Source organism: Phaethon lepturus, unplaced genomic scaffold (genome assembly GCF_000687285.1).
Source record: "Phaethon lepturus isolate BGI_N335 unplaced genomic scaffold, ASM68728v1 scaffold29957, whole genome shotgun sequence".
Taxonomy (NCBI): domain Eukaryota; kingdom Metazoa; phylum Chordata; class Aves; order Phaethontiformes; family Phaethontidae; genus Phaethon; species Phaethon lepturus.
Genome location: NW_010553031.1, coordinates 20113 through 44562, shown reverse-complemented (window position 1 = coordinate 44562; position 24450 = coordinate 20113). Strand labels below are relative to the sequence as shown.

At 35.1% G+C, this 24450-nt stretch overlaps 1 protein-coding gene across 2 annotated transcripts in view; it reads right to left on the bottom strand.

Annotated features, from left to right (window-relative positions):
- The window catches only part of SCFD1 (sec1 family domain containing 1), a 49559-nt gene that overhangs the window by 8990 nt on the left and 16119 nt on the right, over positions 1–24450 (bottom strand). For both annotated transcript variants that reach the window (XM_010291417.1, XM_010291418.1), the window contains 10 exons: positions 23802–23941; positions 23293–23383; positions 22866–22939; positions 20496–20577; positions 13320–13416; positions 9448–9518; positions 8440–8519; positions 7806–7868; positions 6621–6696; positions 4365–4418 (listed from right to left, as the gene is read on the bottom strand). In XM_010291417.1, coding sequence (XP_010289719.1) covers positions 4365–4418; positions 6621–6696; positions 7806–7868; positions 8440–8519; positions 9448–9518; positions 13320–13416; positions 20496–20577; positions 22866–22939; positions 23293–23383; positions 23802–23941 — 828 coding nt within the window. The remainder of the gene's footprint in view (positions 1–4364; positions 4419–6620; positions 6697–7805; positions 7869–8439; positions 8520–9447; positions 9519–13319; positions 13417–20495; positions 20578–22865; positions 22940–23292; positions 23384–23801; positions 23942–24450) is intronic.

The following is a 24450-nucleotide window of genomic DNA, read 5'->3' as shown; positions in this document are numbered from 1 at the left end:
AGTAGTAGACAGATTATCTGGGGAATTTATTAGAGCTCACAAAGCATAACTATCTCTAATGCTACAAAATATTTAGTATACAAGAGGTGGTTACACACACAGAAAAAAATCTATTTTATATTAAAGACTTCTATGTAATTACATAAAATAATTTTCTTATCCTCAAGTTTGGCTTTTTAAAAAAAATTAATTTAGATCTAATTTCACACTAAACCTCTGTAAAATGCTTTCATATGCTCCACCACGAATTTCAACTGCATTTGTGAAGTCTGCCAGCATTCATGATTTTGGCAGCCTCGTACATAAAGGCAGTGCAGTGACTTTGCAGTACTGACAGAGCTGAGGATGGATAGATATTGCTAGACTAAAACTGAGATGTATTTGAGAAACCTATAACTCAGATAAAGAGATTCAGCTTCCCTGCTTGTTAGAATGAATTACAGATTAATGCCAGAACTGAAATCAGAGTTAAAAAAACCAATATTACAAACATTTCCTCCTGAACATATTACTGCTGCGTTTTTTCACTGTGGGCTTGTGTAAGTAGACACACGAAAAGTGCTAAAGTAATAGAAATGTTATAAGCTAGTTTATTTTTTTTTATTGTTTAAATACACCATTCCTACAAAAATCAGTTCTGAGAGTACAGGGAAAGAAACCTTACTAGATTTTATTTGCTTTAAGAAATAGCTAGTCTGCCAATAAAAACAACTGTTTTTAAATGGTTTCCTTACACACAACTGAATTTGTGACTTCCTTAAACAATTCAAGGATAGAATTCATACTTTCAAAATGATAAACTTAACTTTCAAGTTTTCAATTAAAATGGAAAAGTCTGTATTTGTTTTTCTGCAGAAGTGAACATGACCAGTTTGGACTAAGGAAATTCCCCATTTTTAGAATTCTTTGTTGTAATGCATGAAAGGTAATCATACAGTATATCCCAAGCCAGAAAGACACAATATTCACTGAAAGGGATGATATTAAACAAAATACAGTTCCATTCATATATATCACAAACAATATCTACCTCTTCTGTCAATACACATGTACATGCTGTATTGACAGAAGCTAAACCCCTTTGGAACTTTGTCATGAAAATATTAAAGGTTTACTTATCAGAGATTGTCCTTACGCAAGAATCAAATAATCTTGTGGAAGATAGATACTTTAAAGAAGAACCTCCACAATTCTATAGCAAGTGGTGGTCAAGTTCGTATCTATGGGTTAAAATTTGTGTATACTTGACAATATGTGTTAGGAAGATTTAAGGTTTTAATCGATCTCTGTTTAGCGATACCAAAACAAAATTACTATGTTACTAGATTTATGAATAGAACATTTCTTTATGAAAGCATAATCCCAGAAGCAATTGCTTAAAAACCTGCTTCGACCAATAAATGTTACTATTTAAAAAAACCCCAAGTAACAGATTAAGATCATTGATGAACGTTTCCGAATAAATATTTCAAGCAAAAGTGTAACTATAGTTCAACAATCTAGACAAATTTTTAAAATTACAGGATAGTATTACTGGCCATAAGAACTGTTTCTATCTGTTCCTGCTTCTGAAAAACTTGGAACAGTTTTTAGAAGTTGGAATGTAATTCCAAACATGCCATATCAACTTGGCACAGGTGTAGACTCATTTGTCCTTCCTGGTAGCTGTCCTTGTGAGACAAAAGAAGCAGCAAGGGACAAGTAGCATACAAAGATTTACAGAGAACCTGTCCTGGTTTTAGCCAGGATAGAGTTAATTTTCTCCATCGAAGCTGGAGAGTGAGGCTGTGTTTTGGATTTGGGATGAGAAAATGTTGATAACGTGCTCATGTTCTGAGTTCTTGCTGAGCAGTCAAGGACAGTCCAGCTTCTGGTGCTGGCCTGCCAGCGAGCAGGCTGGGGGTGCCCGGGGAGCTGGGAGGGGACACAGCCAGGACAGCTGACCCAGGCTGGCCAAAGGGGTATTCCATACCATACGATATCATGCTCAGCATATATAGCCGGGACGAAGAAGGAAGGAAGGGGTGGAGGGAACGTTCGAAGTGACGGTGTCTGTCTTGCCAAGAAACCGTTACGTGTGATGGAGCCCTGCTTCCCTGGAGATGGCTGAGGACCTGCCTGCCCATGGGGAGCGGTGAAAGAATTCCCTGTTTTGCTTTGCTTGTGTGCGCGGCTTTTGCTTTCCCTATTAAACTGTCTTTATCTCAACTCATGAATCTCCTCACTTTTACTCTTCCAATTCTCTCCCCCGTCCCACCGTGGAGGAGTGAGTGAGCAGCTGCGTGGGGCTCAGCTGCCGGCTGGGGCTAAACCACGACACAACCCTACAGAGTTTTACACAGCATATCATTCTGAATAGGTTTAAAATTTCAACTGACAATAATATTTGCAAATGTTGGTGGTACAAGTTATACATTTTATATACTTACTTTATGTTGCATTTTATACTTAGAAAATAATTATTTACATTCATTGTAGTAACTGACTTCTCAATAATCAGTTCAGAACTAATTTTGCATTACAACTTCTATCTGTATGTATGTTTCATGCACTGATCACTGTGGTTATAATAAAGGAGATTTTTTTCCTGTGGTTGTAAAAAAAATACAATTTTAAGCTTTTTTTCCCCTCCCTTTGCATTTTCCCTGCAGTGCCATAGTCTTCTATTCTAGGGAATAAAAAAGGACCTCAAACATCATAAGTTGAGCAGAGGCCACAGTGGTGTATTTCTACATATTGTCCTTTTCCAGATACAATTTCACTTCTGTCGATGGTACAGCAAGTCTAAACATACTCCACAATGACTCTCTGGCTTGCTCCTGTTAGCTGAAACTGCCTCAAAGAGCTGCTGTCAATTTTCCTACAGGTTAGGAGGATCATTCTTCAGGGCTTGCCTGGTCTCCCTATGACTTGAAAAGTAGGACTCCCTGTTTTGGGCCACAAATTCCAGTCTCCGACATGTCAGTGAAACACGAAGCCACTGTCTGACAGACTATCTCAATCTCTGCTTTTTCAAGTGAGAAGATTAATATGTTCTCCAAATTATCAAAGTGATTGTGGCTGGTTTTGGCCAAGTGAAATGTGACAATATCAAGTCAGCGAAAAGCCCCATAATGGCTTGTAAACTTCTCCAAATCAATTCCTAAACTTGTAGCCTTAGGACTCTAGTGTTTGTTTATTTAAAAAAAAAAAGTTTCATTTTTCACTTACAAGTAAGTTATCTGTAGTTTTTAATTTCAGCTTTCTGTATTAAGTGTTCTGAGTGACCTCTACTGGTTGACTAGATAAAATTAGCTGTGTACATCTTCAAGTCTTGCAAACAAGGACAACAACCCACTGCCACTGAAAGCAGTGTCAATTTCTTTGTTCATTAAGAGAAAGCAAATTTTCTGCTAACAATCATGACATATATTATCTATGACGTACAGTGTAGGAAAAGGCAGGATTGCTCACAAGTCAGATCATTTTCGTATTTTACCATTATTTCTCTCCCTTTACATTTAGTTAATGCCTGAGGGTGAAAGTGGACTAAGAATGTTTTAAATCTACTAACCAGTGTGAGCTATTACAACTCTATCTCTCTGATGCTGATGTCATTAAAACAGGAAGACTGATACGATGTGGCAAACATATTAGAGCTTCCTAAATGACTTTTAACGGGTGATTTTTTCAAAACAAGTTTGTGCACAGGCTGGTCATATATAAGCGTTCTGAAGAACAAAATACATAGCAAGAAAAAAAGACTGCTTTGACTATAAACTACATATAAAAAGACTTAGGGCTATCTTTAGGTGTAAATTCTAGCAAATGTCTTGATTATCTAGCTACCATTTAAGCATTTCAAAAGTTTGTAACTTCTGTAAGTCTAAGTAAATTTTCACAGAAACAAGGGGAAAAGAGGATTTTTCTGACACAAAACCAACTTTGCATGCAAATTGAGAGACTGCATGAGTACTAAAATATTTTCCTCTAAATAGCAAAGCTTTAAAGATATGGGAAACAAAATTTTCTCTAACCTACCTCTCTGGAACTACTTTACTTCTGAAATTGCACTCAAAAAACCCCAAAACACCTTGATGCAAAGAAAATTTCAGCCCACAGTTCAAGTTTTAGAAATTTAGGAGGAAAAAACCTCTCAAAAACACTAGTTCCAGTGAGACCAAATAAATTGTCATTGCTTAGAAACTATTTCTACGCAAAAAAAAATGATAAAATAGTTATGAAAGTGGTTCTATTCTTGGGATACAGGATGATTAGATTTAACTGTATTATCATGAAAAAAAAATAGCCATGGCATATTACATATCACAGCCTCAAGATTTCATTTGTTCCACCTCTTTCCATGTGAAGGCAGTTATACTCACAGGGTTTGACTTCATCTCCATAAGGTTGTCCAATATACGTGTGACTGGTAGATTCTGTAAAACATAATGTGAAATTAATGAAATGTTGAAATGCTTACTAAGAATTATTCACAGGCACACTACTATTTAGGTAATAGTTTACAGAGCATTTTAAATACTACTTTAAACGGTTTTCCTCTTATATTTTGTAAAGATTGACCATTTTTATCATCACCTAAATTACCTTCCTGTAAAGAAAATGCAAACCTCTGAGGGGCATCTAGCTAGCAGATGAACAGAAAGTGCAAAAAAAGTGTGAAGATAGGAACAGAGTTGTATTTAGGTATTTCCAGTATATACAGACAGGTGATGATGTATGAATTCTAATTAAAAAATTTCTTCACAGTTTAAGGAAAGAATTTTAAAGCTGCAGATGAGAATTAAGGGTGTGACCCTAAAAAAGAACTAATGTTGTCAAAGATATGGGTAAGAAAACCAATCCTGGCAACAAGCGTTGGATGAACTGGAAAGGAATAAATGAGATGAGATTCAAGATGACTTTTCCTTATTTAAGATGGGAAATGTTAGCTTGGACAAAAGATATGAAGTATTAAACAGTCAATCCACTTTAGTTAGAATAAACTGAGGGAGAGTTTGTATAGCAACAGAATTGGAAATATGTTTTGTTGGCAGAATATATCAAAAAAGGACATTCCAAAGGATGACCTACAAATAACACTGAAAAACGCTTAGTAAAAAAACAATGTAAATCCCCAAATGACCAAATGAGAAATAAAAATTTAACTTCACTAGAAATACCACAGCTCAAAAATATGAGGAAGAACAGCATTTTATTTGGCTACCCCAAAACATCTGAAGAGGAATTAAAAGACAGAAAAAAATATCCTGGAAACATTGGCATTGTGGTTTCTTACACACTCAGAACCTAAAACAAAGCAAGCCATTTTATCATGAATACTACTAACTTTTTTAAGCCACACATGTTAAAAGAAATGACAAATGTTTAATACAAGATGACTAGGAAGTCTCATTTAGAGTATAATTATTATCTACTGTTACAAGTAACAGTTTATCTGAAGATCTCTCTTTAAAATATAACATACAGGCAAGATGCATATTTAAACCAGTTTCCTCAACTATATTTCATGACATACCACTGATTTGTAACTGTGCAATGTAACTCATCATGTCTGGTCATAGTCAAATTCCCACAGAATTAATTTCATTGACTATGCTAACAAGAGCCCCAGAAACAAGTTTTATATGATAGCTGATACTTTTCATGCATAAATTATGTGTGTAACAGGCTGACTAAACAAACAACAGCTCTGATAAGATTAACTATATCAAAGATACACATTTAATTAGATGTGAGATTTCATTTTATTTAGTTCTGATAAGCTGCATTTCTAAATTAAATTCTGATATTTCCATTAAGAATTGCAGTATGATGAATGATACTTTTCTTAGAAAGCTTGATTTAAAAATATTACAGAATTAAAATTTTTAACTGTAAATATTTACTGCCATCTGACAAAAGTTCATATTGGAGAATATAATGTGTCCTCCACAGGTAAGCATGTTTCTGGGAACCACAATTCAAAATTTCAGCTATGATAAATTATACAACCAGTGTCTTTGTTGTTGTTGTTTGTCTTCTTTTGGGGGGTGTAGACTGAAACTTGCATGTAAGTTATGCTCAGAAATATTTTCTAAAGTTAAGTGAATATTCGATTGTGGCCATGTCATTATAAACACACTTTGATTTTCAAGCACATTTTAAGATTATGGTTGCTGTACATTATTTATGTGGGAAAACTAGAAACGCTTGAATTGTAACTGAACAGAGAATGAACACTTTTGGCCTTTCAGTCACTCTGGAATAGATGCATTCCATGCAGCAATACATGCTGTTCTAAGTAAAGACACAAAGGGGTTTTATTTGTTTATTAAGGTCTAGTCTATTTTCAGTATTCCACAGCTGTTCTTTTTATAATGCTGAGATCGGTCTTAATTGCACATATTTAAATCTAAGTCCTTACAAATGGAGATAATCAAAGAAAATTTGAATATTATTTGTTACTTGTCTAAAAACTGGAAGCTACAAAGTGATAGATGTATCCACCAGCAGAGGATGATTTTTTTTTTTACAGTACAACATATTTTATTAATATGACAGAGGTACTGAAAGTTGTTTTTCTAAATGTTCATAATGCTCATGTAATAGAATTTTTTTATATTTGTTTTTAAACTTACTTGTTGCTTCAGTACCAAGTTCTTCACTCCTTCCATTACGAACTGTGATCCTGTATTCATAACACGTGAAAACAGACTGAAAAACAAAACAAAGATGATGTGTAAGAGCTTCTTTTTTTAATTTGCATTCTTAAGCTTTAAACTGACATCCAATTCCCATTAAAGTTGATGGGACTTAAGTACCAAGTAATTTAATTTGTGATGAAATACATTCTTCAAACCACACCGTAACCAAGTGTATGGGAATACACCTATAATCTAGCAATTAAATCCTCACCTATCAATAGGAGTCTTGAGTTCTATAATCCATTGAACAATTTATTTTACAACTTCAGTAGTGCAAGGATTTGAGTGCTCCTTTCAAGTGGGTGTCCTAACCACCATAGTTAACAGAGATGCTCGGTGTCTCCAACCAACCAACCAACCAACCAACCAACCAACCAACCAGTAATATTTCCAAGTGAGACAGCACCGGAATTCTCTCTAACCATACTGCGCCACAGTTTCCTTATGACAGTGACAGTGCATTCCTGAAAGTAAAGTTGGTAATGAGGATTCAAATCCTCTCAAGCATGGAAAGACTCATGTCCCACACCCTGTATGGGATATATGTACCCTTTATATGGTATTCTATATATACTCCAGTGACAGCACAGTCATCACCTTTCCTTTGCATGTCTTGAAATAACTAACCACACCTTACAACAAGCAGCCAGACATCCAGTCCAGGACATCCTAATGAAGAAGCAGTGTGTTCTTGCATCCCTGACAGTCTCAAAGCCCTGGAGAGAACCAATTTTGAATACACATGGGCTGTTCTTATCTTCTGCCATTGACTAAATAGGGCTCAAAATGACAGGTGTCACAAATCCATTTCCTGGTGCCAAATTCCTCTCCTATGAGAGCCTCTAAATTTAATGTGCAGGTGTAGATATCACTATATTAAGTTACTTCGTGGATTTAGTCACAGATCCTTTTATTTTCTTGTGTGTAAGTCCTATGCGCTATTAAGGGGAGATGAGTGCTTGTAATTGTCTGTAACTTAAAACTTTTTACAAATAAGGAAATGTTCTATTCTGGGCCTTGTACAGCACTAATCACACTTTTCAGTACTATAAAATATTCAGTATTATAAAATAAGCTAAAAGAACCCAAAGGCTTACAGAAAATTAATCAAAAGCATACCCCAAAGGTTTAGGTGTAGTGTTTCCATAGCTGGTTGGAGCTGAAGCCATCTTAGTGAAAGCCCTGTAAAAGCAGGGATAGAAATCAAATTCTTATCTCATGGCACATATTGCTATAGAATGTTCCACTCTGGTCATGTGAAAGTGAAAAAAATTCTGCTTCTCAAACTCTTTCAGGAAGTATCTCTTTATTACATGCATCCCTCTAGAAACACAATAGTTAAAGAACTGAAAGGCATTAGATTTTATAACTAAAAGGCAAAGACTTTATTTTTATACCATGTAAAACTAGAATAAATGATAGGCAGCATGGCCCTTTGGTATGAAACAAAAAAACTTGAGAGTCTGAACCAGCACAACTTTTCCTTTAATTCAGCAAATTGTTTCTGTCTTGGATCGTTAAGTGCACTATTATGTGTCACGTTCAATAGTGTTCTGGCATTACTGGAGTTTAGTTTTAAAATAAGATTTGCATGTAATACCATAACAAAGACACCAAAAAATTATGCCAGAATGAATGTTTAAGGATACTTTACAATGTATGAGAAGTGACACATGATGCTTTGATAACAATGCTGAGTTTTGCAAAATTACACAGTTATAACCTCATACAGGAGAAAAAAGAAATTACTTACTTCCATTGTTTTATGTAGCTCAAAGGAGCAAGATTACAACCTGCATCCATCAATGCTTTTTTATACTGTTCCAAATCAATCTGAAATTATGAAGTGGAGAATTGCAACAGGTTGTAACTACTCTTAACTCTCTTTATGTGGAAACACAAGCTATCCTTATCTAAATATTAAATAAGCAGTGTAAAGTTATAGCATTAACCAAAGTTAAAAAGTAATTATGAGTCTTAATCCCATCTCCTACCAAGTAGGAAAATATAACTTAAAATGCAACTTGCTATGAGCAGCTCTCACTAAACTTAACAGTATTTCTGGAATTAAATCCTGTGCACTTTCAGATATGGGAACAGTCTTTTATATCAGCATCTCTAAAAAACCTGTCAGAATGGTGGTTTCTGACAAAACATCACAACAGCAAATAATAAAAATGTAGAGGAGTTAATATACATTTACAAGAATACTTTCCCTTTGCCTAACCCAACATATTTTTCCTACTATATAGTATTTCTACAGTATAATAAAAATCTTCCTTGAAATTAATAATCATAAGTTCAAAAGAAATACTAAGAAATTGTTTCCTGAATTATTCAGATATTGGTACAAGAAGCATTTCTCCTTTATTCATCTGCTGGTCAACTGACCCAATTATTCTTGAACATATAAGGCCAGAGTGAGAAGTCATATTAACATTTTGTTTTATCTAGTTCTATTGAACAGGGGAGCAGAATAATAGAAAGCATGCCTAGATGTGTCTGGCAGTAACTTTGAACTAAGTATTTCAAAAGATAATCTTCCTTCTTATTAGTCACTCATATCCTTTAAAATGGTGGGTAAACCTTTGTGAGCAGATTCCCTGATAATACTACAAAACTTATTTGAAGTTTTAGTATGTCCTGGGCATTTCATACTTCGCTTCAAAGAGAAGCGGAAATACCTATTTAGTGCTGAAATGACACAGAAAAATTGTGTGTGGTACAATTTGATGTTGGAAACTGTAAAGAACATACATACCTCCGAAGGTGCCTGAGCTGAGCTTATGTAATAGATAAGAAATAATCGCATTTTGTCTTCTGGAGTTCCTGCTGCAGTGAAAAAAAAAATTAAAAACTACAATTGTAACTATGCTTCTATGTTAATTGCTCTTCAGTAATAATATGTATGAGCATTCAGATCTCCAGTTATGACAATAATTGTTATCTATAGCCATGTCCTGTATAAAATGGTAGAAAGACATTCAGCAATTTTATTAAAAGTTGGGTTAGACTGGCTCACTGTTTCTGAAAGTTTACTTACACTTTTTACTTATACCTTCCTCTTTTGCTTATAGCGAATATTATTCTTCAAATAACATAATAAATAAGTTATGTAGTGGCATTATGTCTTATTTTATGTGGGAATTGCAAGCATTAGCAGGGAGTAGACCCATGAAAGAGGAGATTAAAGAAAAATCATAAAAGTAAAAGCCACAGCACATTATTTTTTAGCTCTACAATTTGTTATGCAGCTCTGTGGTTGACTGTACTAAAACACTTGAGGCCTGCAGAAGCACTTATGTGAACTTTTGGTCAGGAAAAAATTCCTGAACTTCCAACTTGCCTTCACCTCCTGAATCATCTTTTGTCACACCAGTTGTTGGAAAAAAAAAACCACTGCTACAAATTCAGGGGAAGTATTACCAATGGCAATCAAAATTCACCTCTGCCAGATCAAAACGATGATGCAGCCACCCCTGTGTTACTTAGATTATAATCTACTACAGCAAATTTTGAACACTACTGACTTTTTTCTAGACAATAATTACAATCATCATTTCAAATGAAGATTCAGAAGTATAACTTCTCAAACATTTCAAATTTGTAATCCAATACTTCATTAAAAACGCTTAATACCTTTAGATATACTACAACATTTTGTTAAAATGCACTTTCTTGTACTTCTGGGAAAGAAAAAAAAGATAATTTTTCCAGTTTTTTTGTTTTGGGTTTTTTCCCCCCACTATGGAATGTGGATCATGTCAGCAGGGGATCATCTAATCTAATCTGCAACTTCTGTTTACAATGTGAGCATATATTTAGTTTGGCAGAAGTTAAGAGTAAGCGCTGTCATAATGAACATGGTACAATTTCTTCTGGGAAATAAGTTTTATTAGCCTTTACCAGTAAGCCAGACGATCAAGAACTGAAGCAACTTTGTACTAGCTAAACCAAAAGTCAGCTTTCAAGGTAGACATCCACTTGATGTGGATGTGGGTAAAAAACACACTTAAACATTCTAAATATACAGTGTAACTGACTTTGGTATCTGTAACTGAGTTGGAAACTTAGTTTCCAGCTTGCCAGTTTATACCTTGTTTATACTCTGCTGGTCACTAAGTTTCAGTTTCACCCGGAATCCGCTGGCTTGGCCTATTCACCGTGTCTACAGAAGTCCTTGAAGGTTTGTGCTCACAGGAGCATTAAGTGGTCTCACACATGAGTGTAAGTAATATTTTGTCTTACTAAAAAAATAATACTTAAAAAAAAAAAAAAATCTGTGTTTGTATTGTGTACACTTTACTAAATCTTAGGAAAACCACTTTGGCAAAAGTACTTTACTCTTGACATACTACTAATGTAAATCATGGTTGCGATAAACAGCTGTAAGACCTAGGTCAGTTGCCTGCAAAACGTTCACTATTTTTTCTAGGCTATGGTCTGCAACAGCATGGAGAGGGGGAATGCTAAATGTTCTGAAGAAAACTTAACTTGGTAAACCTAGAAAAGAACAATTTTATTTTCCACTCAAAAAACAGCAGGCAGCTTTTAGGGCTACTGATTAATTACTGGAGCAAAGCAAAACCAGTAACTAGTCACTACTCCGGGATATAATAACATCCACTGATCTGGGAGGTAGTTAATAGCCCTGAGTGGTAGATTAGTACAACATTGGAAGAAATGGGATCTGAAAGCCTGAAGCTTCAAGTGGTTACGTCTAAGCGCTTTTGTGAAGAGTTCTGCAGGTATCACTGTCCACAAGACAAGTATCCCCACAGATAATGCAAACAAGTAGTTAAACACTGGAAGACTTGATGCATTATTCCTTCAAAATGGTTTCTGCTGGTATTTCTCAGTGAATCACACAATAGGAAGCTGGCCAGTTTTATATGATAGCATGCCTGGAAATAATTGCTGTGATTTAACTTAAATTCTTTTGTTATATCAACTTCTCTTAAACCTAGGCAACACATATGAAATACTAACTTGCTACTGTGAACACCTGAATACTTAGCTTATGAAGGAAAACTCCAGTTTGGAAATCTAATCTTTCTTTTGTGTAAAAACTAGGAGCTTTTTGCTAACAGCAATGTCGATATGATACATCAGGGTTGAAAAACAATTTGCTTTATACTGCAATCTAAAAACACATAGAAAATGTGGATTCAGGTAAAAAGTAAATGATCCAGTAGGAAATACTAGCAAGCACAGTAACTTCTGTTTTCATATCTAAGTTCACACAAACATAAAAGCTGAATTCAAAGTAGTACATGAACATGTTAATTCTGAACACGGAAAAGGACTAGTTGGTACTGATGCCTGTACAGATTGTACATATTCTTATTAGTGTCACATTAACAACGAATGTCTGTACTGAATTACAGATTGACGCCTGACATTAGATTTTCTGAAAGTCTGTTAGTTTCTAGACTTGACCCAATATGAGATCTGTAAAATCTTAGCTCAGACTTCTACCAGCCGTGAATCAAAAGGCTTCTACTACTTTTTGATTCTATAGCACAGACACTAGTAAAAGGTTTTTTAAAAAGTCAGCAGGATTCATATATACTCTTTCTATAAATACGAATCATTATACAAACTCCAAGCAGACATTATGTCCAGTACGTAGCTACAAGACTACACACATAAGCATGCAGTAACAAAACATTTTCTTAAAGAGCATACTGGGAAAAGAGCAGGAACCCTGGGTCTCTAAATGCTTGATGTTTGCCAACAGACTTGCCAAAATGCAGACAGGCCAGTGGTCATAACTTAGGTTTTGCCGTCTTGCTCTGCAGGTTATTTTGTTCTAGCCAACTGGTATCAGATCATATTGAAATCCGTCAGAGGGTTGTGACATACCTCAAGTTGTGAGAGGTTTAAACAAGAGTTGATGCTGTGATACCATGGAAAGCTGAGAACCTAGTCTGGTCTCAGCCTTTAACAGAAAGACCCCTAGGGACTCCTGCTCGTAGAGAATCTGAGTATCACCCAGTGCGTAAAGCTTTGTTATGTATGAACCATCTATGAAACAGGAGCTGGGATGCCTTGTTCTTAAGATGATGAAAACAGACATGCCACAACTGGGCCAACCCATGCAAAACTTCAGGTGAGTCTCTCAGTGAAACGGCCAATCTGCGTCTTGCTTCCTGTCTCTCCACCTTCTCCCACCCATCTTTTTCCTCACACAAGCAAGAGGTACCTACATTACAACCCCTTGATCTAACCAAATTCAATGAAATGCCCCTTTTCATTCTGTTTGTGAGGTATGTATGCGTTATAAAACATGAAGAAGGATTTTAAAGAATCAGTATTGTTCAGACCACACAATTCCATATTATACTAATAAATGCTGGAGAAGCACAAAAGTAAAAATATTTTGACCTTCAGAAAAAAGGAGTTAGGAAAGGATTTTAGTGGAGCTGCAAAAGTTGTCTATGTTTTGGATATTACTCAATCAAAATACTAAACTCCAGACTGCTATACTAAAAATCAATAAAAAGCTGATTTTCTTTAGAAGTCTTGCACAATTTGCACATAAGCTCTTTACCAACCCTGAAGTCCCACTAGGTATAGATTATTTGTACATCTTAACAAATTTTATACTGAGCTCAGATTTAAAGTACTCACCATCTGGGTCAGAAATCATGTCCAGTAGAGATTTATCCAGAGTGGATTTGCTCATTATTTTTTCCTCATATTCAAAATACACATCCAGCTTTCGACTCTGTTTAAGAGTAAGTGTTAGGGTTAACATTTAACATTGTGAAAGAATATTTATTTCCTCTTTAAAAAGGTATATAGTTTTAGTTCCTCTTTAAAAAGGTACATAATTTTAGTTATCAATAGTGTTTTTAAAAAATTATTCTTAAACTACCAGTAAAAAACACTAATGCTTGCATTATAATACGCTTTTATTAAGTCTTAGAAATTTGACACTTTTGTAATTCTCATATTAAAAGTGAAAATGCAAGTTAAGCAAGGGATGTCTGGCATGCAAATATTAAACTGGAAAAGAAGCTTTGTTTTCAACTATGATTTTGCCACAGCTGAAAACTACATGCCATCATATGTAGCGTTATGCTGTAATAGGAAAAAATAATGTTCAAGTGAATATTATGTCAATTGATGCTGAACCTCAAGTCTCTCAGTCAACGAGACAATAACTCAATGCAGATAAATGTGGGAAGTTCCTAAATAGATTAAGGCATCATCCCAGAGCAGAGGTGGCACCTGCCAACTTGGGCTGGTACTGAAATAACTACCTCAGATCAAAGGCTTACAATAATTCGTTCAGGCCAAAGATGGAGGACCTCATAATTAGATTATCTTGTTAATACTGGAAAAGAAGTCTCTCATTATACAATGACACACGTAGATCAAGTTGTGAAAATCCTTTTTTAGAGAGGATGGCACTGTGACTGCACAAAATTAAAAAGGCAAAAGCTTTATGGAAGACATCACATGGCCATGCAACTAATGACTGCATTGCCACACATCTGCACAGACTGCCAAGCTTTGCAATTCTCGACCATCATATCATAATCGTACAATTTAAAGATAGAAAAATGCATTCCAAAACTTATTTTAAAAACTTCCATTACATCACAGATCATTATGAGCATTTGAACATTAAAATCTAGCATCACAACAAATGTTACAACTACTCAGCTTACAAAACCTTAATATCTGGTAACTAACTAAATCCTGGTGTTTGGACACATTCAGGTATGTATTGGCTCAAAGAGGAGACCGGCAGAGCGGACCTCCTTCTCGTGGCCTTGGAAGTGTTTCAGCTCCACATTATACCTGTTGTGAGACTGAAATGATATCACCAGACTGAGGCAAGAGCGACCACGGCTTTTCTTGGGTTAAGAGATTTGGGAAATTTTGCCTGATAATGCCAAGGCATGCAAAACTGTTATGGCACCTTCTAACCCAGTGCAGTGGTTGCTGTAATGACAACATAAAAACTGTAGAAGTGTGGTTTTCATATGTTTTTGAATTCTACTAAAGTTATTCCTGAGATCACGCATAAGGAAATAGAGTTTAAAAAAAAAGTTATTTCACCACCACCCCCAAAAAAAGAAAGGAAAAAAAGGAAAAAAAAAAGGTAAAAATGGTACTTCTCTATCCCAAGGATATTAGGCTATTTCACCTTCGGAATATTGTAAGTTCATCAAAAAAGAGTTGGAGATAAGAATACAAAATAAAAGAAGAGGTAAATCACAATAATATTTTAATATGGAAAGCCTTTGGCAATCAGCCTATGATACAGGTAGCTATATAACACTTCTCTTTCTCATTCACTATCTACTGAACTCATTGAGAACAGCAGTTACTTGCAGAACAGCAACTTAACTTAAAGCCATTCTGGAAGCTTGTAGTTACAGCTTATAAAGTAAATTACCATGAAAAGTGCTCAAAAAATGACCACTTGCTACTTTTAGGGGCAGAAGGATGTCTTCTGTTGTTTGTCACAGTGACTACAACTACATATAAGATGTATGAACAGACCAAGAAAATGCTAGAGCTTCTTTCAAGCTGTATTTACCTTGAACTCATGTTAGAAGAGTAGTCACAGCCAAATTTTGGTATTTACACTACTGTAAAACCTTGGATTAATCCTGTATTTAGCCAAAGTTAAAATGATTATCAGTGGTTATGTTACACTAGTTTCAAGTCGAAATAGAACTGAACTACCAGCCTTTTTCAAAGTCCTTACTTCGGATGCAATTTGGTATCCGGCACGTCAGACACGTTCTGTGACTTCGATTCTACAGCATCTTGGAGACTATCTGCGTTACAGTTTTCTTTACTCTCTCTAGAGAGATAAAACAATTGCAAAGAAACTACTACAATTTTTGTAGTCTTTCCATTACATTCACTTGCTTTTTGTGTTTTAACTACATTTGTATCTCCTTACATGAAGCTAAATTCAATGTTTTTAAGTTTAAAATATTTTTCCAGACAAAAGGCATCCAACAAACAAAGGATTGTCTTGAAATGTGGAAACTCAATCTTATTAAGATAAATATATTATTGTTGAGTTTGGCAATGCCCGTATTATCTTAGCTGGTGATCTGTTTAAGACAAATTTATTCAGATGGCATGTAAAAATGTACAACATTAAAAAAAGACATTAATTCACTGTTTGTTTACAGATCAAATTTTAAACACAATTATGTAATTCAAACATGAGGTACTTTCAAATGTAAGAACAGATTTACAGTTGTTAACTTATTTGGAGCACAAACTAGATAAAATTCTTCTCAACCTTCTTGTAACTTTATGACTGTTTGGCTAAGACTATCAAACAAAACAGACTATCTGCAGTAAAGAAAACTCATTGGTTGCACATATTTGCTCTACTTTGATCCTAAACTGAAAAATTAACGGTACATATACACTCATTCTCTTCAAAAGTTTTGGACAATTACTTATGAAATGTTAATTTATCACTCTTTGAGGAAAAAAAAAAAAATCCTAAAACTTCAGGTCCTTTATTCCTATCCACAATAGGGACATCAGAGGTTAAGCAGCAATATAAAATTTTCAATACTCTCTTTTTGATGCAACATAAGCACGAACTAAAGAAATGGATTAATACGGTGAGTCTACTTGGTTTCTTCCCCACTAGATAACTAACCAAGATTACTAGCAAAGATGCTAATTAAAGCAGTATTTTTCTTATACTGGTTTGCTAGAAATTAGATGGACACCTAATCAAATTCCATGTGCATTACTCAATAGCCTTAAGCACTACTAGTTACCTTTTGACAGATTTCCCATACATGCCACATCAATGAGACAGTTACTTCCCAAAGAACCAACTTGTCTAAGAAGTGCTGATAAGAAGCAGACGTCCCATTTAATTTAAGAAAGTGCAATTTTGCTCACTCAATGGCAAACTCACAGACATGCCAAGAGGAAAAGCTGGGGAATGGGAGCTAAACAATCCTGTAGATTCAATAAAAAAAGACAGCAAAGAAGAGGTTCTTATGGGTGCCAAAGTGGCAAGCAAGTTGAAGAAAAAAAATAAAAAAAACCAATAACAAAATCAAGATGCATTTACATTTGCAGTTACTCCGTTTCTGGCTCATGCTCCTAATTTCTTAACATGACATCTTATTCCACACCAAACAATTCAGAAAATCTTCCGGCTGCCAATTCAGGGAGAGGATCTGTATTATAGTCAAAGCATTACACTTCAGCTTGCTTTTTTATTTTTTAAAAATATATTTGTGAAAGCTTTCAACTTAGCATCTTTAGAAACAAGCTCTTTGTACGCCAAAACTTAAGGGAAAATTACTGAAGTGCATTATGAATCTCTACCTGAGCACTGTACTCCAAAATGAACATAAAATTCCTTCTCTTTTAAGCAGAGAGGTGGTAGCAGGACACATTGAAACCTCTTAGAGGGCCATTTTTGCAAGGATTTGTTGGAGACTCTCCTACCATCTTAACAGACAAAGGTTCATCCTTTTAGAGAGAGAGAGAGAACATGCAGAAGAAGAGAAAATAAATTTCCTAAGAAATTACGGGACGAATTTCTCAAAGATACAGACAGAAAACAATCAGAAATAACAGCCCCCAGCATTAGTGAGGTTGGTCAGGTAATTATAGTGTGCTCCTATCATGAGAAAGAGCAATTCTGGGAGAAGGCTGCAAGTGGCAGCTACAGCCAGTTCCCTTTGACTGAACGGCACAGAATGATGCCAGAAAGGTCACTAACTGAACTCAGAAAAAAATGATGTTTACTGGAAAGTTACTTAGTTATCAGTTCTGAACTACAGAAAAACAGCCTGGACCAGTGTGACATACATATTTCACAAACACATACCATTTCTGTTCACACAGTACAACAAAAATGTAACCTCATTTAAAACAGAGTAGTTAAAATAGTGGAATCCCTTTACAAAATATGAGTTTGATAATTTGAAAGGCTATGGGCAATCCCAATAATGGAGTCATTCAAAGTATCAGGCCTTGAGATCAAGCAAAATCGGAGATACATGATAACAAAATTATGCAGGATTAAAAAAAATTACCTAAACCAATCAAGTGTAAGTAATCTAAGACAGATAATAATTCACATTAAAATCCGCCATTTAAATTCATATGTACAGAATTCTAGCAAGGTGTGATCTATCTACCTCCTCTCCCATGAACCATTTTAGAAAAGTGTACATGCACACCTTTCTATATGCCACGATTTAATATACTTCAGTAATCCTAGTATTCATATTAGAATGACATGCAAAGACAAGCATTACTTGAAACGCTAAAACAGCTGGAAAGATATCCATAATTCTAGTCCTAAATCTGTTATCTGTTGGGTACGGTCCTTCAGTCACCAGCTTCTTTAGAGAAAAAAACAATCAATGCAAAACAAGGATGCATTTGTTCTAAGCACTGACAATAAATACTTGATGGTTCTCCTCGTGAAAAAAGTGATGCATTCTTTCCATTATTTCACTAAACACTTAGATATGCCAGAAAACTGCCAGGACCCCTGAGTATGTGATTAATTTCTGGTTTCCTCTTGCTGTGTCTTAGAAAACGATCCAAGAGAACGTGGAAAGAAGCTGTGAACTCAACACAAAAAAATATAACCACAAGAAACATTGAATTCAGTTAGTATATCTAGAGCAGGTCTCAGCGCATTCTTTGCACTAATTCTCATATATGAATGCTCCATTACTTAACGTAGCAAAAAAAATGTAATGGAGAATGCAAACAGTTTATTTTAAAGAATGAATGTGCTTCCACATTGTTTTAAAAGTGAAAATATAGTAACCAGAAGAGCAGGGTGCCTCACCAGCTCCTCATGACCGGGCACTTGCCAAACAAATTATCTCTTACGCTAATCTGGTTTAATTATTTAACTGTATATAAAACCTATTAACCACAGCCATCAGAAGGTGCCATCAAAAACTGGCTGAGCTATTTCCCTTTTTGAGAGTATTTGAGGAATCCATTAGGTAGCCTATCATCCTGCACGTTAACATTCCACAGCTCAAGATAGAAAGATACTTTTTATAAAACTGGAGAGTGAAAAGAGGGGTGAAAATGGACAGGACAAAGCAGTTGGAAGAAACTTTACACTCATTTAGTGAAATGGCTTTAGTGTAGGTAAATTCCAAGAGAAAAAAATGTGTGCTTCTGCATTAGTTTGAGTTTTAAGATAGTTTCCTAAATATCTGGAGATGAAGGAAATGATTCTTTCTAAACTAAAAGAAAATATGATACAGATGCACGTATCATCAATATATTGAAGAAACTGCATGCTCATTTGTGTCTCAATCTTCTTTGATACCTATACAATAAGCACTGAGCACTTTGCCATACCAGAATTAAGAATCATTTATGGAGAAATGGATCACCACTCCTGGGAACTCTCTAATAGAAGGCTCCCTGTCAGAAGAGAGAGCCTAGGGTCTCTCTGTAGAGTGCTATAGCAGACGGACCCTAAGGTAATTCCTTCCACTTCTAGGTAACAGAAAAGTGTGTCACTATTGCGTAATGGAGAATGAACAAGCACATCTGTCTTCAGTCCATCGCCAAGAGGACACTGGCGAACAAAACAGATGTTACTGCCACTCCACATCCTGCTCTGAAACCTGGCTTCCATCCAACAAATAATATATAAAATACTGCCTGTCATTACCATCTCAGTATCTTTCTTAGAAAAGTGAATTTATAGACACGGCATCAAATAAAATATCAGTATTGTCAACCTCATTTTCAATGGTATTAATGCACTGCTTTTAAATTGCTAGATATGAAAATTGACATGCGTAATACTGCAAAAGCACATAAACTAGCTCCTACAGTAATGAGCCAGAGACACACTTATATCTCTTCCCCGATTTTATAAATATGTAAAATTAATTTATTTGTTAAAATTCAGAATGAATCCTTTGTTCATTTATAGTACTTAGTTTTAAAAAATTCAGTAGCAGTAATAACTGAGGACAGATCTTACACATTTTACAGATGTTAAAGTTAGCTTCAAAATACCTCGTCTTCCATGAGTTATAAATAGCATGGGGTAAACTATTCATTTTCAGTGAGACTTGGTGCTTGAATCACTTTCAAAAACAGAATTTCATAATTTCTGAAAGCCTCATCTATAATTTCTGTTCTCATACTGCGAAAACAGATCCATCTTTCAAGTTATACTAATAGTAACCATGGGCTTTACTTGATACTGAAACCGCCTGCAAGCTCTCTGATACAAAAGCAGCAGACTTAAACAGAAAAGAGGACAAGCATCCTTCTGAAGTGCTTAAATTATGCACAAGACATCAAACACAGACCCTGCCTGAAAGACCAGTTTAGTAACTTGCATCGTTATTGCCACACCTCTGTGTATCATTTTCATTGGTGAACAGTAAACAGTACCCTTCTGACAAACACATACAGAACAGAAAATTGCTTAGACTGAAGTCATAACTTGCAATCACCTATTTCTAAAGTAAACAAAACAATTCCATCATAAACTTATTGTAGAAAGACTTTAACCCACTATAAAGGTTGTGGCCATCATAAAAACCAAATGAGAGTATACTAGTAAATTCTCATAGGAAAGAAAACCTGGTATCTTTACTTCGATTTCCATGCAGAGGCATTCAAAATTCATTCCCTCTCACCCTTCAACACTAAGTAATGTTACACAGTGATTTCTGCAAAAGGTAGCACAACTGAAAGGCTCGCTTTCTTATCTTACTTCACCTGCTCAAATAGATTTCTCCAAGTAAGGAGCACTAATGAAAGAAAACTGAAGTTGGAGAGCAACCATACCTTTATATGCTCCAAAACAGCTGTTGCAACATTTGTATGAAGATCAATGAGCCTCTTCTTTTCCAGAAGTTCTGGAAGAGAGCTGAAGAGATTAAATACAAACTAACCTGCTGAGTTGCACAGTTAGATGAATTGTGTATTGTATACAGTTGGTACAAAAAAATTTATAGAATTACGGAACAGTTTGGGTTGGAAGGGACCTTTAAAGATTATTAAAATCTAAAATTATAGAATATGGTAGGATTGTAAATAAAGTATACATGTAATGATTCTCGTAACAGAAGGACGTTATCCACATGTAATGTAGCAAAACAGGTTTTTACCTTGACTAACAAAAAAAATACACATAATGTGGGTAATATAATATTCCTATTGAAAGATTGTGATCAACAACAGATATATGCCCTGCCTACCTAAACAAATAATCTACTAGAATTATGGCTCTTATGATCAACATTTAGTTCATGTCTGATACATATAGAAGTGTCAATATCTGCCAAATAATACTATCTGCCAAATAACATCAAATAATGTCAAATAATTATCTAATAATATTAAATAATAACAATATCTGTCTAATAAACATAGAACCTCTGGATGTCCTGGAATTTGTCACAGGTGCTTCTGCATAGAACACAACCCTCTATGCAGGATTCATGATTGAAATCTTGTCTTTTGTGAAATAGGAAACTGAATGGTTAAGTTTACTTAAGGTGTTGTGATCTACAGGATTTTCACTGCTGGCCTTTTTACATATCACGTGTAAAAGACTGCTCAGGGTCTATACACTTTCACATTCAAAAGCACTCTGGAGAGTCAGTGTTTTTATTCAGTTTATAATAAGTGCATGAGAAGGCACCTAATGACATTGACTGCATGTCCTGAAGAATCATAAAGTTAAATAACCATACTTCCTTTCCTCCTTTAAGCAATTACAAAATCCTATGAGGATTGGCCATTAATGACTTTATAGCTGGAAGGTGGTAAGTACTGTCTTTGTAAAGGACCGCATTTTAAAAAAAGAAAGAAAAAAAAAAAGACAGGAGATCCTCTATGTTAGAACCTCTGTTTTTTAATTACAAATAGATATTCCAAAGTTTTCTAGAAATTGTAAAGCCTAAGACAACTCTGAAGAGTATCTTCTTCCTACTAGCAGATGATGGAGAAGAAAACAGCAAAGCCTAGTTTAATTCTTTCAGCAGAAACATGCCTAAATCTAAGACTTTAACAGTATTTGGACTTCTCAGCATAATACTGAAGATCAGAGCTGAAACACTGCAATAGGAGAGTTTACTGTGTTATACACTTTTCTGAAGGGGGACAAAATTTTCCTTAATAATGCCAGATTACAGAAAACAGTTATATAGAGGCTAACTGAACAGTAAAACTTCCTGATGAAGCTTTAGTCATATGATTTCATTTTTTTTGCTTTCAGCTTAAAGGTTTTGATCCTTGTCACTTTCATACCTTGCTGCCTTAACCTGAAAACCAGCACCTTGGAAAGTACAAAACTTTAGAACTTTATAAGAGGAGCTTGGAAACATCTGCTCACTCTTTTGAAACTGTCTGATCCATCACACATCCTGTAATTCCAATCAAATTCTAACCACAGCACAGCATACAAAACAATTTTTGAAACTCACAAAGAGACAACTAACTAATGCAGACACATGCTGGATTTCACAGGACACTGGGCATATCATCCCATCTATCCTCAGAATAATTGTCGTTCCTTCTTCCTTCTGACTAGGGTCTTAGCAAAAGGCAGCAAAATGAACATCTCTCATCTCCAAGGCATCAATGAATGAGAAACAGGTTTACAGTGAGGAACAAGTCTAAATTTCAGACTTTCAGCATCATCTATGATGGCTAGGTCTCCAAAAGCAGGAGAGCAAATTTCCCATGCAGAGTTCTTAATGACTATAAACTTGCCAACAGACATTACAGTAACTATATAAATCAAAATGTAATTAATGATACACTGTGCAAAGCAAACAGATGCTTCAGGAAGTGGATTTCACTAACAGTTTTTTAAAGGAAGGCATGCAGAGGTAGGTAGTTGCGTTTTTCTGGTGGAAGAGTGTAAGCAATTCTATGATGCACTTAGATTATTCAACTTTGATGAGGAAACACTCCAAAGCCATGTGTAGAGGGCTCACACACACATGCTGTGGAAGTTACATGTGCAAGTACTTGCCCAGGACATTGCATTGAACTTTACCAGAATTATAAAGCATTTAAACTCTACTATTGAGCTGAATAGCTTACTTTTAAAGCTATTTATTTCAAAGGATATTAAAAGTGAAATGTCAGAAAGACTTAGAAATGGTTCCCAATTAACTAAACAAGAATGTATTATTGATTACTTACCTGACAGCTGAAGTTAGCTTAGCTGTATTATCAGAAAGCATACTTATTGCTCCTTCATCCTCCCCTTCTATACCCTGGGTTTTCAGGAAAGGTTTGGAAAGAGGAATTAGAACAGTCGTAATAAATACAAAGATCACACATGCAAATAGAGTCAGTGTATTTAGAACGTATTATCTCACAATGGTATTAATGTCTGGATTCTGTTTTACAGTTATTCTGGAAGTTATATAAATGTAACGCCAATAAAAGCACAAAACCGAACCTTCTCATGAAATATGGTACTTCTAGTCCTACCTTTAAGATTGTATCAAGCCTAAAATTCCGCACATGCTGATAATTTGGGGGTGGGTGTGTGACAGAGTGAGCTAAGGATCTCTACAAGTCCTATTACAGTTTACATAAAACACATATAGGTGATAAAACTTACCATGATACTTTTAAGTCTTTTGACTTCATCTTCTTGGGCTCTGTAGGATTCCAGTTCTTGCTGAACAGACTCAGCTACCTCTGGAAAAGGACTAATGCAATACTCTGCATTAGGCTCAGTTAAATCAACAAATTGAAACACTAGAACCAGACAGGTTGCATGATGATCATGAAAATGTTTTCAGAAATTTCAATACACAAATCACGCAGATGTATCCAATCAGTGAAAATAATGACATCTTACTGTAGGTTCACTTAAACTTTCTTAGATATATTCACTGCTTCCAATATTTTTATATAATTTTGATATGAACAATTTTGTGCTCTGTAACAAAAAGCTAATAATTAATTTGGACAATGAATACTGACAATGATCATTCCTTAAAGAAAAGCAAACGTCAAAAAATATTTTCAAAGAAGCTTAAAAATAGAACTATCATAATATGAAGAATACTTAGAATTTATATGTATTTACTAAATTAATATAAACTGTCTACATATACAGCTTACCTGCCCTTATGCTTTTGCCAGAATTTATCAGATGCCGTTAAATCATAGGACTTCTTATTTTTTTTCTTTGGTCTAGCACCTGTTGGAGAACTTTCCGTTCCTGTTGATTCTTCCAAGTTAACTCTATTCAAATGGAAATCCTAAAAAAAAGAGGAATCTTATGCAGATATTTGACAGTTTTTCATTATTTAATCAGTCTTTTATACTCAACCAAGTATCTTCTAGAAGATTTTCTTACAAAATAGTGACACAGTTACTTGTTAGAATTTCATCAGAGGGCAGGAAACAGTTTAGGAACTGACCAGATATTATGTAACAGCAGCAATGTAAGAACTCCAAAATTACTCACACTTATAGAAAAAACACCAAACAAAGCAACAAAGAAAGATGTCTAACTGTTTCATATGCAACCAATCTTCTGACACTGAACTCTGAACACAGCTTTCTGTACGGAAAAATAAATTATTTAGCAATAACTGGTCTCTAAATAACTGACCAACACTTTAAAGTAACAAAAGTTTCTGTGTTGCAGACAAAAAATGTTTCTAAGGCTAAATTTCACTTACACAACTACAGCAAATGTATCAATGCTGCAGCTCACGGCATCAGCAACAGGAATATCCACTGTGAGGACTACTTAGCTACACGT